At 36.5% G+C, this 18,069-nt stretch overlaps 2 protein-coding genes across 3 annotated transcripts in view; one reads left to right on the top strand and one right to left on the bottom strand.

Annotated features, from left to right (window-relative positions):
* The window catches only part of pdzrn3a (PDZ domain containing RING finger 3a), a 50,826-nt gene extending 47,957 nt beyond the window's left edge, over positions 1-2,869 (top strand). For both annotated transcript variants that reach the window (XM_048177318.1, XM_048177317.1), the window contains exon 10: positions 148-2,869. In XM_048177318.1, the coding sequence (XP_048033275.1) occupies positions 148-1,635 (1,488 nt within the window). In that variant the 3' untranslated portion in view covers positions 1,636-2,869. The remainder of the gene's footprint in view (positions 1-147) is intronic.
* On the bottom strand, positions 2,100-16,802 carry ppp4r2a (protein phosphatase 4, regulatory subunit 2a). Its single transcript, XM_048177319.1, has 9 exons — positions 16,635-16,802; positions 15,964-16,045; positions 12,539-12,709; positions 11,467-11,560; positions 11,310-11,347; positions 11,101-11,175; positions 10,809-10,946; positions 6,671-6,966; positions 2,100-3,631 (listed from the first exon to the last, which is right to left on the bottom strand). The coding sequence occupies exons 1-9, from the start codon at positions 16,666-16,668 to the stop codon at positions 3,291-3,293; spliced, it is 1,269 nt and encodes a 422-aa protein (XP_048033276.1). The 5' UTR covers positions 16,669-16,802; the 3' UTR covers positions 2,100-3,290.
* Between the last annotated feature and the right edge of the window lie 1,267 nt (positions 16,803-18,069).

Genomic DNA, 18,069 nt, shown 5'->3' with positions numbered 1-18,069 from the left:
AGGGAGTTCACTGCAAGTATGCTGCAGTAGATAAGTTAATGAGGGTCAAGTCAACAGTAAATTGCTTCCTTGATCCACTTAAAGGTGCTAACATCACTATTAAAGTGATTTGCAAGCCATTAAAATGTTTCCCACTCACTTTAACAGAGCACACATGAAGAAGATGGAGGCACTACTGATACGGCAACCTTACCGTCCAACCATCACGAGAAAGACAGCGGCGTTGGCCGCACTGATGAAAGCACACGTAATGATGAAAGCTCAGAGCAGGACATCTTGGGAGATGATCAGAATTCCCTTTGTGACACACTCCCAGAAAACCACAAGAAGTATAGTGAAGGCACTTTTGAAAGTGGGGACATGCACTTAAGCAATGACTCCTTCCTTTCAGTTGACAATGGAGACAGTGGAAACTTTCTTTGTATACCTGGCACGGCATGTGAAAGTTTCCAGAAACAGCTTGAACTGAAATGCCTGGTCAATGGTAATGGCCTTCAGGGATTTCTGGAGCATGATGACACACTATATGGAAAGACGGTTAGTGTAGACTGTGATGATCAGGAGGTTCAGATGCTTAATGAGGAGTTACTGAACATTGAGCTGGAGTGCCTGAGTATCATACGAGCACACGGGCTTCAAATTAAGGGTGATGATCAGCAAGCCAAAAGTTGCTGCACCAAGCACTTAACTGAGCAAATAAATACTGAAGTCCATCAGGACCTCATCAATAACCAGGTGGACAACGAAGGCTCTACTAGTGCTTACAACACTGGAGAGAGCTGTTGGAGCTTACATCCTGCTCTGGAGTCAGATTCTCCTGACTCCCAAAGGATGGTTCCTGGAGACAAGAGTAAAAGTTCTCCCATGCATAGACGCAACTCAACAACAGCATGCTCCAAACATCACCTCTCTCCAATTCAGGAGATCAGCCCCACCAAGAGTTTACCTGGAGATCCAGAGGTCACAAATCAGGGGAAAAGAAAGCAAAGTAAGAAAAGGAACCCAAGGAAGAGTCTTTTGACTTCCTTACATCATTCCTCATACAAGAATACCTACATCCCAGCCCATGCACAACATTACCAAAGCTACATGCAACTTATCCAGCAGAAGTCATCTGTGGAGTACGTCCAGAGTCAAGTCAGCTTAGCCAGCCTGTGCAAGAACCCAGAATCCACTCCCCCTAATGCCAGGCCCAAGATGGGATGGAAGGTAAAAATCCGTAGCGATGGAACAAGGTACATCACCAAAAGGCCCATCAGGGACCAGCTGCTGAAGGAGCGTGCTTTGCGCATTCGAGAAGAACGCTGCAGCGCAACTACAGATGACGATGCAGCAAGTGAACTAAAGCTGGGTCGATACTGGAACAAGGAAGAGCGCAAACAGCATGCGGCACAAGCCAAGGAACGGCGGGAACTCATGAAGCAGTGCCACACAGAGAACAAGGGACAAACAGGAGCAATTAACAACAAGAAGGAGCCTGATATTATCCAGCTGAGCCGTAAAAAGATGATGAAAAGGAGGAACAAGAGGATATTTGACAACTGGATGACCATTCAGGAGCTGCTGACACATGGGACAAAGTCCACAGATGGGACTAGACTATATAATTCCTTTCTTTCTGTGACTACAGTGTAAGGGGATTTTTTTTGGTTTGGGGCACTTTACTAGTTTACTGTGTAAAATTGTGTGCGGGTTGGTGTGGGAGATCTTGCCTCATTTAAGGAGGTGGGTCATTTAGGGACTTATCTATAGCGATTTGTGTGACAACAGTTGGAATACATAATGATGATAAAACAAAGTACAGATTTCATATCTTAATACTTGAGGGCACACCAAAAATCCACGTTTATAATATGAAATTTTTTATTGAACGAATGATCATAGGCTTCTAAGAACGAATGCAAATCTATTTTATGTAAAATTCTAGCTCTTATTTGCAGTTACTGCCCAATACTCTCATATCACCCACTTATTAAATGTCAGTTTTAGTTTTCACTAACCAAATATTGTAGTGCAAATGAATTGTGTCTATGACCTGCTTATTCCAAAGAGTTTTATTCACATAAAAGGTTAGAAATGCCTCGGATTAAGCATATCGCTGCTTTTAACGTGAACTTTTATTGCTCTTCAGGAATACTGTTGAAAGCCCAAGCATTCAGTTCACATGGAGATCATACAATTTCACTTTTCACAAAAGCAGTGAACACATATCATAATCTACAAAATCTAATTTAAAAATTCTACATATCAAAAAGGAGCTGTGGAAATAAGTATGGGTAGGACAGCCTGTATACATGTCTGTAGGAAGCATGTAAAGTACAGTTTAAGAGACGTGTTTGTTGACAGTGTTGCTCATTTAAACCTTCATACAACTGTTTGCCATTATTTGATGAAACAAAATGAAAAGATTATGACAAATAAGGATGGCTCAATAGTGGTTAAGCACATTATGTCGGTTGAAAAGACAAGCTCACTATATTAAGTTACACATTGCAACCAACAGCACTCGAATATCTAGTGCATGGAAAATCACATTAGTCCATTTTAGAATCTATTTACCAGCATCAGTGGATTAATACATTTCGGTGCTATGCTGGGAAGGCAGTTAAAATCAAAGGATCTAAAAATAAAAGAAAAAGAATTAGCAGAGAAAGGAAATCTGTCTAATTCTGCCATTGAGCACTTCGTGCTACAAGCCAGCAGATGAATACAGAAGGCAATTTGGGAGAAAAGGGGTGTTCTCCTGGAATGTTTAGACACTGGTCTGCCGGTCAACGGGAATCCTGAGATCATTCGTTGACTAATCAAAACTAAAGGAAGTGCACATACACCCCTTACCCCTACAAACATATGCACACATTCACAAAAATTCAACCAAAGATTTGCCACATTTTCACGCTCGGAGGAGCAGGAGAGAGATTGATGCGAACTGAAGGGTGTTTTACCCAACAACTTTAGAACGCGTTGACAGACTCCCATGATTAGAACAGGATTACAGAAAACTGCCATGTACACAAGGCTTTCTTGTTATTCAAATGGCAAATGCTCCACTAAACCACCAGAAAGATGAGCTTCCAGTTTTTGAAGTTGTTCTTCAGAGAAAAACCCATATTAAGGGAAGATGCCCTGAGAAGGGTCACGAGGAGGAGATGTGTCACGAGAGGTCTTTAGGGATGTCACCAGATGCCCTCCTCCCTAGGTCTATAAAGGATCTGCTAAACTTGCAGGATAAGTGATTTTTGGGGTGTTTGTACAGTAGAGTGTAAAAATCAACAACGTGGGGCCCCGTTTCAGTCTTGCTCCATGGTGTCATCTGCAGTCTCTGAGCTGTCTGAACTGATTTCTGCAGTGGTACTGCCCTCTGCTGCCAGCTCTGTGGAACTGCTGGGACATGCAGATAGAGTCTCTGCACTGGACACTCCCTCGTCACTGCTGTTATTGCTGCTACTGCTGACAGGGTCATTTTTCTCCTCTGCTTCCTGAGCCTCGGCGCTCTCTTCCCTCACCGGCTGCTGCTCCGATAGGTCCGATTCCCTGACGGTCGCCTGATTGTGGGAAGGGTCGGGTGAATCTTCCGAAGCAGATTTGTCAACCCCGTTTTCTACGACCTCTGACTGTGTACTAGAGGGTTCTGTAGAGAGAGGAGCAGAAAAATGTCATGTATGCAAAGAGATGCTCAACAGCTGCTGATATGCAAAGATATAAAAAAAATATATATATTAGCACAGCAGTTACTCACATGAACAAGCTGGTTGAAATAAAACAAGAAAAATTAACATTAGTGACTTATTTTACACTGAACCCAAATACGATGAATTTACACTGAACAATTAAGATTTGAAAAAAAATCTCTTTAATGCTCATGAAAGCTGCATTTGATTTAAAAAAAAACAAAACAAGTATTTCACAGCATTGCCATTTAAAACAACGGTTTTCTATTTTAATATATTTAAGAAAGTTTATCCATATGATGACAAAGCTGAATTTTTAGCATCATTACTCCAGTCAAGTGTCACATGATCCTTCAGAAATCATTCTAATATAATGCTTAATTATTACTGGTGCTTGATAATTAATTAAAAATTGTTCTCATCAATGTTGACAAGTTTTTGCTGCTTAATATTTTGTGGAAACTGTAATACATTTTCAAGATTCTTTGATGAATAGAAACTTCAATGAACAGGATTTTATTTGAATTAAAAATAAAAAAAAACAATTGTCTTTACCACCATATTTGATGCAACCTTATTAATTTATTTTTTTAATCTTACATCAAACTTCTGAATGGTAGTGCATTACCATTTTCACAAGAATATGAAGCAGCACAACCGTTTTCAACATTGATAATAAGTAACGTTTTTTTGAGCATCAAATACAAGAAAGTGAGACGTCTTAGGGGACAGAACACGTTTTCCATTCAAATGCACTACTTTTCCATTGTTTGTCTATGTAAACACGTGCTAGACTGACGTGTATGAGTGCTGCGTTCGCATCATGACTTTTGCAGCGTCTCACGCATGACATAGGGTTTTAAAAAACGTGGTGCTCAAGTAAAAATCAGTTACACTTTTTTTAAAACTTGTCTCCAGACCTTGCGTTTTTTCCCCATTCCACTGCCTGAGTTTCGCGTTTTTCAAAGCAAAAATGCAATCTGTGTGAAAGAGCCCTTAGATCTTCGTCTAACAAACTGCTGAGTGTTCCAAGAACCAAATATAAAACTAAAGAAGATGGAGCATTTGCAGTAAGGGCTTCAAAGTTATGGAACAGTTTGCCAGTGGATATTAGTTCTGCTGAATGCGTGTCTGTTTTTAAATTTGAGTGTGCTTTGGGGTTTGATATTTTATATTTATACTAGTTTTTATAGTCTTATTATATATATTTTTATAATTATATATTTATTTATGTTCTTATATTGTGTAAAGCACTGGGCGTTGCGGCTTTAAAAGCATATTATAATGATTTCTGAAGGATCATGCCTCACTGAAGTCTGGAGTAATGATGCTGAAAATTAAACTTTGCCATCACAGTAAATTAAATTTTAAAATGTTTTTAAATAGAAAATGTTTTTAAACATTTTAATTGTAATAATATTTCACAATATGACTGTTTTTACTGTATGCTTTGATCAAATAAATGCAACCTTGGTGGGCATGAGAAACTTTTCAAAAACATTAAAAATCATAATTCCAAACTGGTAGTGTATCTATGGTGATTTTTAGTCACCCAGGCCATCGGTAACACTTTACAATAAGGTTCATTAGTTAACATTAGTTATCTTCACTAGTTAAACTAATGATGAACTGCATTTCTACAGCATTCATTAATCTTTATGTCAATTTCAATGTTTACGAATACATTATTAAAATCTTAACATTAGTTAATGCACTGTGAACTGACATGAACAAACAATGAACAACTGTATTTTCATTAACTAACGTTAACGAAGATTGCTCAAGAATAGTTCATGTTAGTTAATACATTAACTAATGAACCTTATTGTAAAGCGTTACCAATATATTCAATCAAAATCAATTCAAAATATATAAAATACACTACAAGGCTCAAATGTCCTAAAAATCCAAATATAAACTTCTTTATAAAACTAAAATTTCACAAAAAGTATATTAATAATGATCGTCAATAACCATAAAACATACAAAATCATGTCATATTCCTATACTTTCATGTGCATTATTTCTTAGTTTTAATGACATTAAGATTCTAAAATGTGTATAATAGTAATAATTAATAATGTGTCCAAACTTTTTACTGTTATAATTGCAGAGCATCTCTCCATTTGTTGAAAGCATTCACAATCACCACTAAATCCAGCTGGCTTTATCAGTCATCAGATGGGGGGCTTCCCTGCTTTTATACCCCCATAGTAAAGAAAGATATATTTAAAGGTTTAAAATCCTGCATATATATGCTTTAAGACATATTAAACGTCCAGTGTAAGCACCACCAGACTGACAGGCAGAGGGGGACGAGTGTATGTTTTCTAAACGAGGCTGTGCACCAAACCTCTAAAATGGGATTTTGGGGTAGGGTTTATGTGAACTCCAGTACTGTTAGCAAATGACAAAGTAATCTGGTTTATTATGTGGAAGCCTATTATAGTATAATGCATTTTTCATTGCTGCTCATGTCTGCAGAAATTGCCTTCGCTGTGCATGTCAGGATTTAGTTTTAGAAAAAAAAAACAAAGTGAAAAAAAGTGAACCAAATAGCACTTTCCATTTTTGGCATGTTCTCATGAACGGTTACCTAGCTACAGTGGTAAACAGCTGCCGCTAGAACTCATGTTGATAATACAAATGCATTGTGGATCTGAGCCACATAATACGATATTAAAAAGACCATCGGGGAAATGAGACCAAACAATCAAACCAAATTTGAAAACAGCCTAAGACAGTGTCATACGCTAATAATCCAACTGCAACATTAGCAAGTATTTGACCATCCCAGAAGCCACTATGATGACTGGCAAAACACTTTAAATGAATGGAAAAATTCCAGATGCTTCAATTAAATGTAAAAAAAAAAAAAACATTAACTGCATTAAAAAAAAAAAAAAAAATCTACCCACATATGTCTATGTGTGTATGCCAATGGTCTGCTGTGTCAAAACACGGTTATGTTCTGAAACTGTAAAAAAAAAAAGACGTACCTTGGTCTTCAGCGATGGATTCGTCAGGTTTATTATCCTTCACCTCTGCAGTGACGTCTGATGAGGACTGCGGTAGATCCGATGAGCTCTCTGCTATTGATATGCAGGACAACTGCTTTTCATCTGGTTCTTTCTCCATTTCATCTTCATCATCATCATCATCCTCTTCTTCCCCTTTGTCAAATTTGAGCCTCTTGGCTTCATGTATCTCAGCGTTCGTTGCATCCTCATCTTCACAATGTTTACTCTTCACTGGACCAACATGTGAACCTTCTGCTTCTGATGCTGAAGACTCTCTATAAAGAAAAAGAAAAAGAAAAAAAAAAAAGGTTAAGACTCCAAATACACAGTTACAGTTTTCACAGCTTTTATTCCATAAGTTTACTGCCAAAGTCATGCATTTATTGATATCAAAGGGTTCTCTTTTTGTATTAAAACTAACCGATTTCAGCATTTTATTTTATTTTATTTTTTTTTTTTTTAAACAAAAGGTGTCTTGGAAATTTTTATTATGCCTTCATTTATTTTTATTACTTTCAAATGCTTTAAGTACAGATTTTGTTGTACCTTTGTTTGACCAGACTTAAAACTTAAACTATTAAAATCTATCATAAACTTACTGCACATTTAAAACTATGATAATCTAAACAAATAGTGAAATAAAACTTTTTAATATTAATTTTGAAAATCATCAATTAAAATTAATATAAAGTGACTGCACCCCAGTTAAGGTGTCAATAGTTTTTTTTTTCCTTCACCTCAAAAGCATTTTTTTTTTTACAGATTAAAAAATGATATATCTTATATAACAATACATACTATTGCACTGTAAGTATTTAATAATCATGATAATATATTATGATACAATATATGCTATAATAAAAGTATTAATAGAATTATTATTAATATTAATATAACAATTATTAGTTATCATTTTATTTAAAGAACAACAGCACAATTACAAACTAACATTTATGGTCGTCTTAATGTCTTTGTTTACAAACGTTAAACCACTAAGCTTTTATTTTGACGTAAAACTACAGGGAAACTTTATCGTTTCTTTTTATTGACAAAAACAGTCATTTGTCTTGAGAATCATTTATAAATCTAACAGCACTTGCAGAGTAGCATTTACTGCGAATCGAAACTGAAAACACAGTGCTGGGCTTTACTCTGAAACATGCAGTGTGTCAGATTATATATTTATGATCACATCACAAACGTTGCGATTTGATAAATTGCATTAAGCCATATCACATTCTCACCACTATGCATTGTCAAAATTCATAAAAAAAAAAAAAAGTTACCGGGCAACTGGCGAGTAACACCGTTTCAACGCCGATTTTTACTCACATTTGGCGCTTTGAACCCATGCTAATAGTGTCCCGCAGATGGCGCCGCAAGCTTGTGCAGCGCTGTCAGGAGCAATCCGTGCATGAAATAAATGTATGAGAAAATGTAACATTTTGCAGTTTATTTAGTAATCGTTAGGATGTAAATTGTTTAATTGTTTGCGATTTCAATCATCATACAGTAAACCAGCATTCCGCCCCCCAAAACCATTTTTTTCTCCGATTTACGCAATTTACGTAGATCATACTTTTCAGAGCGGGAAATATGGAAATCTGTATAAACACGTCAATAAGAAAGGTAAATATCCTTTCAGTTAAACTGATTTTTTTTTTTTTATTGCGGCACTTTCTGAAATTGTCAAATTATGCAAAAAGTTAGTATATAAAAAATATTAAGAATTTAAGTATGTAAAACGATAGCTGTGAAATTAGTAAGACATAAAAAACAAACAAACAAAACAAAAACACTGCATTCATTAAATCTTCCATATGGTCTTTAAACAGTGGGGCTACACGGTTAGAACAAGAGTCACATGCACACTAGTGATGCATGGATCACGGTTATATCCGCAGACACAGCGGATGATCCCCGGGTCAGGCGGCCAAGTAATAAAAAAAAAAAAAGAGGAGAGATAAATCATTAACTGTTGATTTTAATAAAGACACAGAACTAAAAACGCAACAAAACTGACTCACTCTTTCACTTACTATCGTTTTCTACAACAATGTTATCTCTTCAGGGCAAAAAAAACAACCAAGGAAAACATGCCTAGAGCACCTCCTAGTGGCCATTATATAAAACACAAAGGAAAAAAACCTGCATGAGATATTGCTCAACTTAAAGGGATAGTTCACCCCAAAATGAAAATTATCCCATTATTTACTCACCCTCAAGTCATCCTAGGTGTATATGACAATCTTCTTTCAGACAAACACAATCAGAGATATATTTAAAAATATCCTGGCTTTTCCAAACCCTAGATTTTGCACAGTATATTGTTTTGCTCTATCCTCTGAACTTCCACGATCATCGTTGCATCAGGGGGTCAGGGGTCAGGGGTCAGGGGTCAGGGTTACTCTTCCGCCACAAAACGATGTGCACGTCATCTGCCAGAACCTAGTTATTATAGTTAATAAAAGTTTTAAATATGGATTTTTATTTATTTTTTTTTTTTTTTTTTTTTTACAAAAACCCATCGCTTCGCTTCAGAAGGCCTTTATTAACCCCCGGAGCAGTGTGGAGTGCTTTAGCGATGGAAAGATGCACTTTTTTTTACTTCAAAATCGTGCCCCCTCATTCACTGCCATTATAAAGTTCGGAAGAGCCAGGATATTTTTAAATATATCTCCGATTGTATTTGTCTGAAAGAAGGTAGTCATCTAGGATGGCTTGAGAGTGAGTAAATCATGGGATAATTTTCATTTTTGGGGGAAATAAGACTTTAACAGCTTTAACTAAATATATACACAAGCTTAAAAGAAATTATTCTGATCCAACATAATGAAAGAAATATTAATGTGTTTAAAGCTGAATTTTTCAACAGGCACTAATTTGCAGACTCTCAAAGCTACGCAGTTGTGGAGTCCAGTTGTTTAAGCAGCAATGGAGGCAAAACAGAGCAGAGTGAAATTTCAAAAAGGGGAATTAAAAATAAAACATAAGGAAGGAAAAGTATAGTTTGGGAGCGTTTTAGTGAAGTAGTTAACCAGGACCAATCAAGCGCTGGGTATTTCAAATGTAACGGGTGTGAAGTGCTGAATATGACAAACAAATAAAGCCTAAATCCAGCCTGTGTAATTTTGCCAAAGACAAACGTTCATTTAAAGGGTTAGTTCACCCAGAAATGAAAATTCTGTCACTCACTCTCATGTCGTTGCACACCCGTAAGACCTTCATTCATCTTCAGAACACAATTTAAGATATTTTTGATGAAACCCGCAGGTATCTGATCCACACTTAAGCACCAACGTCATTGCACCTTTTGACGTCCAGAAAGGTAGTTGAAAACATGGTTAAAATAGTCCATGTGACTACAGTGGTTCAACTTTACTGTTATGAAGTGATGAGAATATTTTTTTGCGCAAAAACAAAACAAAAATAACGACTTTATTCAACAATTTGTTGTCATACGTAGTGAACAGTGCAGGCTTCCTTGTTTACGTCCGAATGCCGGCTCATTATTGGCCGGATGTCGGCATCACATGCATGCGTCGTGCTGCTCACATGTTCAGCTTCAGCTAATACAGAGTTGGCATTCAGACGTAAACAAGAAAGCCTACACTACGTATGAAAATGGTTCAAACGGTTGAATAAAGTCATTATTTTTCTTTTGTTTTTGTGCACAAAAAGTATTCTCATCGCTTCATAACATTAAGGTTGAACCACTGTAGTCACACTGACCATTTTAACCATGTTTTCAACTACCTTTCTGGACGTCAAAAGGTGCGTGGATCAGATACCCACGGATTTCATCAAAATGTCTTAATTGATGAACGAAGGTCTTACGGTTGTGGAACGACATGAGGGCGAGTAATTAATGACATTTTCATTTTTGGATGAACTAACCCTTTAAAAGCACCCTACTTCAGTGTAATATGTTACCATATCATCACGCTTAACACGGAGAATTTGAATCATTGTGTGGGTCAGGTGCGGATATCTAAATCAGAGAAAATCATAGGTTTGTGTGAATGGCGGGTGGATGATTTATTTTTAACAGCAGGTTCGGGTGACGTTAGAGCTGATCCGCGCAACTCTAATGCACACATTGGCATTTGGCACTTACTTGACTGTTCTCTCCGATTGCTCAGAGACCTGTTCTTTGCTTTCTGTGCTGTCAGGAAGGCCGTTGGTAGCTACACTGCTGGACAAGGAGAGTTTTGGTCTGTTCAGTGGCCTGGGTGTTCCTGGACCGTTCACATTTCTATCACAGACAATCAAAGAAACATCAAACCATCAGACAGTAAAATTAGGTTCATCTACTAATATCTGCACTAACATTTCAAACTGAATTGGTTTAGTGACCCATAAGGCAATTTTCAAAGTTTGCACAATGGTGGTTAAAGCGATAAACTCACCTATCTGGAAAAGCTGAAGTGTTGCCAGGGAACATGACACCATTCATTCTGTTCACACAACCTGACCCTTTTTTCCTTTAAAAATAAAAGATGCATAATGGTATTAAGGACAGTGGAGCGGTTTTTAAAAACATTACAAAAAGCTGATATATCGAAAGCTGCCCACTCACAAAAATCGGAAAATAGAGCAGAAAGAGAGTTTAACTCACTCTGAGGTAGGATACACACAACTGACCACCATCACATTCTGGAAAAAAAATAAATTATACTTGTTTTTAACCGAGTAGAGAGTTTTAATCTGCCTTAATTATCAACTACAAATAATCTGTTCCCAAAGAATTGTTCATTTCCTTAAATGCATCATACCTTCTCCACACCCCTGAGGAACTTGTCTGTTCCTGTGTAGTTTCTTTTCGGCTCAGTAAGAAGCTCACAAAGACGCTGAATAGTGAAAGGAATCCTGAAGGGAAAAAAATCATTTTAAATTTTAATATTTTCACAGAGGAACTAAACAACTAGGGGTGGGAATCACCAGAGACCCCATGATACAATATTATCATGATTCTTAAAGGGATAGATCGCCCAAAATGAAAATTGTCATCATTTACTCCCTCATGAGTTTCTTTCTTCTGTTGAACACAAAAGTAGATATTTTAAAGAATTTTGGCATCCAGACAGTTGATGGCACCCACTGACTTCCATAGTATTTTTTTTTCCTATTATGGAAATCAATGGGTGCTGTTAACTGTCTGGATACCAAAATTCTTTAAAATATCTACTTTTGTGTTCAACAGAAGAAAAAAAAAAAAAAAAAAAAAACTCATACAGGTTTGGAACATCTTGATGGTGACAAAATTTTGGGGTGAACTATCCCTTTAAGCCACAATACAATATTGTGATTTTAAACATCATGCGATATGCTGAGTATTGCAATAAAATGCATAGCGATTACCTTTTTCAACTGCAAATGTCCTCAAAGGAAAACTTTGTCCATATACGTTTTTATCTAATAAGATAAAGTTCTCAGTCTGTTCATTTCACGTCTTCGTATCCATCTCCTTCGTTCAATATTTCTTTCCTCACATTTTAGACATTTTAATAGAAATTACAGTTGTCAAATCATTTTTTGCACATTTCAAGCCAATGTATTTGTTTTTACAACTCATATTATGTGAGAATGCGCTTCCTTCACTGTGTGTGTCCGAGAGAGAAATTATTTACTCGTGCTGATTGCGAAATTACAGCTGAGAGAACGAATCATTATTCCCCGCATTTATGCACAATAATCGCAATCCTGAGCTAAAATTCAGGCCCTGAATCAATTAATACTTGGCCTCCATGTATTAATAAAATAGCCCCACTCAAAATATCAAGATACTGTATCAGTGTTTTTCCCCATCTCTATGAAGAACTGTGGAATACGTCTGGAGTCTCTTACCCGTTGTATCCGTTGACGATTTTGAGAATCCTCTGCTTCATCTCCTCAAAGGGAATGTACTCAACGTTTGGATTGGCAGGTCCCCGTTGCTCTGGACATGAGGCTTTAAAATCATCCATCACTTTCTCCAGTTTGAAGAGGAAGTAGTTTTTAAACTGAGACCACTGAATGCTGAGGAACGTTGTACATGATTAAATAATGCCTATGATGAAATGGGCAATTCAATAAAGGAATTTAGAAACTTCTCTACTAACAACACACTCTGAATGGGTAAAATCGCATTTAAAGTCAGCATGAAAAGAAAATTATGAACGCCTTTTCCTCTCTATTGTGACGTATATCCGAGTGAAACAGTTTTCAAAGCACTATTGTATCACACACACTACCGATGCTTGTATCGAAATGACAATACCACGTGATTGATGACGTTTGAAGCTTTGAACGTCATGCAGTATCGGAAAGTCGGGACAGCTGATTTGAAAAAATTGGCGCTTCACTTGATGCATAAAAGGAAAATGCATTTATTCATGTTTTATTGCTGGGGTCTCAGAGATACTGAACAGAACATAAGGGTTAAACAGCTCACCCAAAAAAATTTTTCAACTACTCACGTCAATTATCACATCATTGCATATTTTATATGATTGATCAATATGTGAATCTATTGGCCAGGCTACACACGAGTTGTGGTCTCATTGTCACAGATTAATTTATATGAGATTAGATTAGATTAAAAAGAACTGTATTGATCCAAGACAAGTGATTCCGTATGTCACGGACTTCCGAAGCTTTGTTTGGTTTCATGCTTTTTCAAGCCGCAGATCTGCTCCGCGATGATTTGTTACATATGGTGGAGAAAACAAGCCTGACCACCAGATGTCACTAATGCGCACTGTGTTAAAAGTTTCGAGTAATGAACCATTTTTCGGCACAATTTGATGAAAGTCTCAAACGCTTCAGAAAGCCTTGGTTTCACATCACTAATTACTATCGTCCCGCCCTCACGCCGGTGCACACGGTATCAGAGAAGAGATGTCTTTGTCAGGGGGATGGGAAGTTAATGCTTTAGATTAAAAGATTACAAGGGAACATTATTATTATTATTATTTAAATAATGTGCATGGATAAGTCTTTTAAAATACTGCAATATCCCATAAAAAAATAACTCAATTCTGATTTTCATAGTGAGTACTTACATTATCATTCAGTCCATCCCTATATGCAATACAATAAAATAGCTTCTCTTCCCTGCAAATGATGCCATGAAGCACGTGAATATTTAATTTAAAGTAAAAACCAGAACATCGGTATTAATTTTGCATATGGCAAGCCTTTTAAGATGGAGACACCGCCCCAGAATGCAACGCAGTGTGATGTAGCTTCATATTCTCTATTGCAACTTCCGTTTCATGCTGACTTTAAAATACTTGTGAATAAAGCAATATTCTTTCGACAATAGCATAAACAAAAGTGCATTTAAAGGGTTAGTTCACCCAAAAATGTTAATTTTCCGTTAATTTAGTGCATCATCCGGGTATTTAAAGTGCACTCTTTTTTTTGGGAATTTTCTGTGTGAACACACTACTCACACTATTTATACTTAAAAACGTCATAGAATAGTGCATAAGTACGCAAATTGGGACACACCTGAAATTTCTGTCATTTATTACTCACCCTCATGTCGTTCCAAACCCGTAAGACCTTCATTCATCTTCAGAACACAAATTAAGATATTTTTGATGAAATCCAAGATTGTTTTTATCAAAAGTGTTTTTATCCTCAATAGAAAGCAACGTAATTACTAGGGCTGGGTAAAAAAATATATAGATTTCTCGATTTTAAATCGATTCTCATTTTTACGAACCGATATCGATTCTTAAATACCAAGAATCGATTAGTCTAGTCTGTTTTCAGTTGATGAGTGAGCAGAATATGTAGCGCCTCCCATCCAATAAATCACAATAATCTTTGTGCTTTGTTACTTTTGATATGAAGCAAAGTCTCAGATTTCAAATGACGTCCATCTTATTACGAGATTCAAAACATAAATACCGATTTGCCGCTGTTTAATGTGGCGTGACAGATCGCTTTAGCGCCTCAGTTAAAGAGAAGCATGTGATCATCCTCTCCTCCGCTTTAATACCAGTTACAGGTGAAATAAACATGAACATCTGAAGGCATGTTAAAATATACAGTACAACTTACTGAAATCGTATCATGTCTCGTGTAATCGCTCAATCAGTGTTTCAACCTCGGAAAGACGTCAATAAAACAGCTTGTAAACAATGTCACGTAACGTCACATTTACCTCCGAAAAACACATTCAGTGACCATAAACTCATTAGTCAGCTAGAAAAGTGAACTCTAGAAAGCAGCATTCTGATGAATATAGCTATGCACCGTTACATATTCATTAATGTTCTCCAATATTTAATGCATGTTTGAATAAATCAGTTTTGACAGCCGCGATTTAAATGTTTATATTTAAAAAAAACCCGAATTGGAGTAGAAATATGATTATGTAATTCTGTAATTCTAAAATAATAAAAACATCATTGAGTGTAATTTAGGTGTTTGTATATAAATAAGTTAATTTAACCATCAATATTATTATAGTAGTACCAACTGACTCCATGTGTAGTTTACAGCATTAGCTGAGAGATTTTTTTTCCTCTAGAAAATTTGCTATGTACTGTAACTGAAATACTACATCCAAAATAATCGATATCGAATCGAAATCGTAATCGAATCATGAAAATTGTCAATACCCAGCCCTAGTAATTACCACATTCAAGCTCCAGAAAGGTATTAAAGACATCATTAAAAGAGTCAACATGACTGCAGTGGTTCAACCTTAATGTTATGAAGTGACAAGAATACTTTTTGTGCACAAAAACAAAATAAAAACAACTTTATTCAACAAATTTGTCTCTCCCGTCAATCGCCTATGCTATTTTCGTTGCAGCGCTTCCAGGTTCTACGTCAGAATGCCAACTCAGTATTGGCAGCACGACGCATGTGTGTGATGCTGACGCAGGAGCTGGTCAATACTGAGCTGGCGGTTGGACGTAAACACGGAAGCGCTGCACTGCCTAAGAGTCTGACAGGGTAGAGAATAAATTGTTAAATAAAGTCGTTATTTTTGTTTTGTTTTTACGCACAGAAAGTATTCTTGTCGCTTCATAACATTAAGGATGAACCACTGTAGTCACGTTGACTATTTTAATGAGGTCTTTACAACATTTCTGACCTAGTTATATTGCTTTCCATGAATGATAACCTTGGAATTCATCAAAAATATCTTAATTTGTGTTCCAAAGATGAAGGATGCTCTTACAGTTGTGGAATGACATGAGTGTGAGAAATTAATGAAATTTCATTTTTGGATGAACGAACCCTTGATTCTGTGAGAGTGCTGGACTTACATGGTCTCTCCTGTTCTTGCAACATGCGATAGAAACTGATCCAAAATCGGGCAGGTTTCTTTCTCTCCTTTCTTCTCGAAATCTACAGTGAACAACACAGTAAACAATCATGATTCAATAATGCCCTGTGGAATGTTTATGAAAATTACTGACATTTTATTTTACTTGTTATTGCCTGTCTTTACTTGTAGAGTGAATTCATGCGGAAATTTTGTATGAAAAATGCCAATGAAGCACTTTAAAATGGATATTTCTGTTGCAGACTCCTCTACAAAGTTAAGTCACAGGAAAAAGCGCCCGACAAACTTTTTTTGCTGACTGTGCAGCTAAGTTAATGCAAGTAAGAAGTTTCAGAGAGTAAACAAGCGACTAAACCAGAGTATTCTGAGCTCACAGCAACAGCAGTGTAGCTCACAGCTAACCGGCTTTCTGTCTGTTCCCGGATAGCAGAGGACTTTATCAACTTCCGACGCGGTACATCTACAAGATCAACTCAAACACATTTTCTGTGTATTGTTGAGAATCAATCTATATCGTTTATTAGTGATATTTAATGCTTTTTCCGGCATGACCAGCACCTAGCATTGGCTGCTAATTTGCTTTCCTAGCTTAGCTTACAAGCTAACGAATTTGCCAAACCTTTTCTGTTATTCATTATTTGTTAACGGTACCTCTGAAGGCTCCCAGGAGTGTGTCGATTTCCATTGTGGAGGTATGTTTGCTACTCTCTGGTCTCTCTGAGTCCAGCTGGAAACAGAAAGATGGCAACAGCAACACGGAGAAAACAGCAGCAAATCTTTAATATGGCGCCGGTGACGTCACAGCCCGACTGCTGCTACTGCGCATGCGCCAGATCTGGATGTTTATGAAAACTGTTCTGGCATAGAGGAGCAAGAAACAATCTTTTAAATCGTAAACTGTAACTCATATGTATCCGTCAACGTTAAATAAATCTTTGAAGGTGATATTACAAGTAGAACTTGTAACATTTATAGTGTACATAATTAGTTGGTGCTGATTTAGGCTGAGGCAGTGATTTCTCAGTGCATAATAAAGCAGTTCTGGTTGGTTTTGATCTGTTATGTCTTGCCTGTTAGGTTGCACTTATCAACAGGCCTACCCTGTGATGAAGAATATCATTGAGGAATAAAATTGCATAAGAATTTTGGATCTCAGAACTTAATTATTGTCAAATGGAGAGCAGGGTGCTAAATATGAACATGTAATATAGTGAAATTAAACAATTAATTTATCTGAATATATTTGCAAGAGACTGTAAATTAAAAGCTAAGCAGAGGGAGCCAGTATATGAGTCGTTCCACGAAACCGGTAAGATTTTTTACCAAAATGTGTTACTTTTCTGAACACCCCACAACATTAATGACTTCCAGAAAAACATATTTTCCCATCTCAGGGATCAAATCCCTATTATTTTTGGTCATTAATTGAAGTTATGGACACTATGGGAGCTCTCTGATTATTATTATAAAATGTATTTGTGATAAAATCAACATTTTCCTATTACTCAGATGTCCCTCACACTAATTCAGTAATCGCAAATATAAAAGTTACATAAAATCCTCACACTTTTGCTAAACTAAAGCCTGAAATGGGCACTTTTTGTGACAGAAACCTCATCATTTTTGATCAAAGGCTTCAGAATTTGAACTAAAATCAGTATTCTTATGATTGCTTTGAACATTTCAGACAGAGTTCAACTAACTTTAAATGACTTTTTCATAAACTTAAAAAAAATAATAAAAATGTAGGTGTGACGGGGTTGTGATTTTTTGCCCAAATTGGCCACTGCTCTAAATCTAGTCAATAAATGGAGAGCGCATGGCATGCATGATATTAAGAAATCATGAATAATGTTGAAATAACAAAGATAATTTTCACAAGTAATACTTTTCTGTCTTTTAATTGATGTAACAGGGTTGAGTTGTTAAGCTTAACAAACACAATTTCACAACATAATTTAGTTATAATTATTAAAGAAGGTGGTAACTTGCTCACAATGTTGTTCAGAAGACTTCTATGATGTCACTTCCTATTAATGATGTCACATAAGTATCAGTTCATTATGGTTTGTGCAACGGGGTTGAA

This window comes from Megalobrama amblycephala, linkage group LG24 (genome assembly GCF_018812025.1).
Source record: "Megalobrama amblycephala isolate DHTTF-2021 linkage group LG24, ASM1881202v1, whole genome shotgun sequence".
Taxonomy (NCBI): Eukaryota; Metazoa; Chordata; class Actinopteri; order Cypriniformes; family Xenocyprididae; genus Megalobrama; species Megalobrama amblycephala.
Note: the sequence above shows the minus strand (reverse complement) of the source record. Positions and strands in the feature narration are given on the sequence as shown.

Bases quoted from the DNA above. Each gene is read 5' to 3' on its own strand.
- ppp4r2a (XM_048177319.1), bottom strand. From the start codon at position 16,668: ATGGAAATCGACACACTCCTGGGAGCCTTCAGAG. The intron at 11,561-12,538 runs GTAAGAGACTCC...TTTTCCCTTCAG, and splicing joins ATCGTCAACGGATACAACGG to GATTCCTTTCACTATTCAGC. The intron at 3,632-6,670 runs GTACGTCTTTTT...CTCTCTCTACAG, and splicing joins ATCCATCGCTGAAGACCAAG to AACCCTCTAGTACACAGTCA.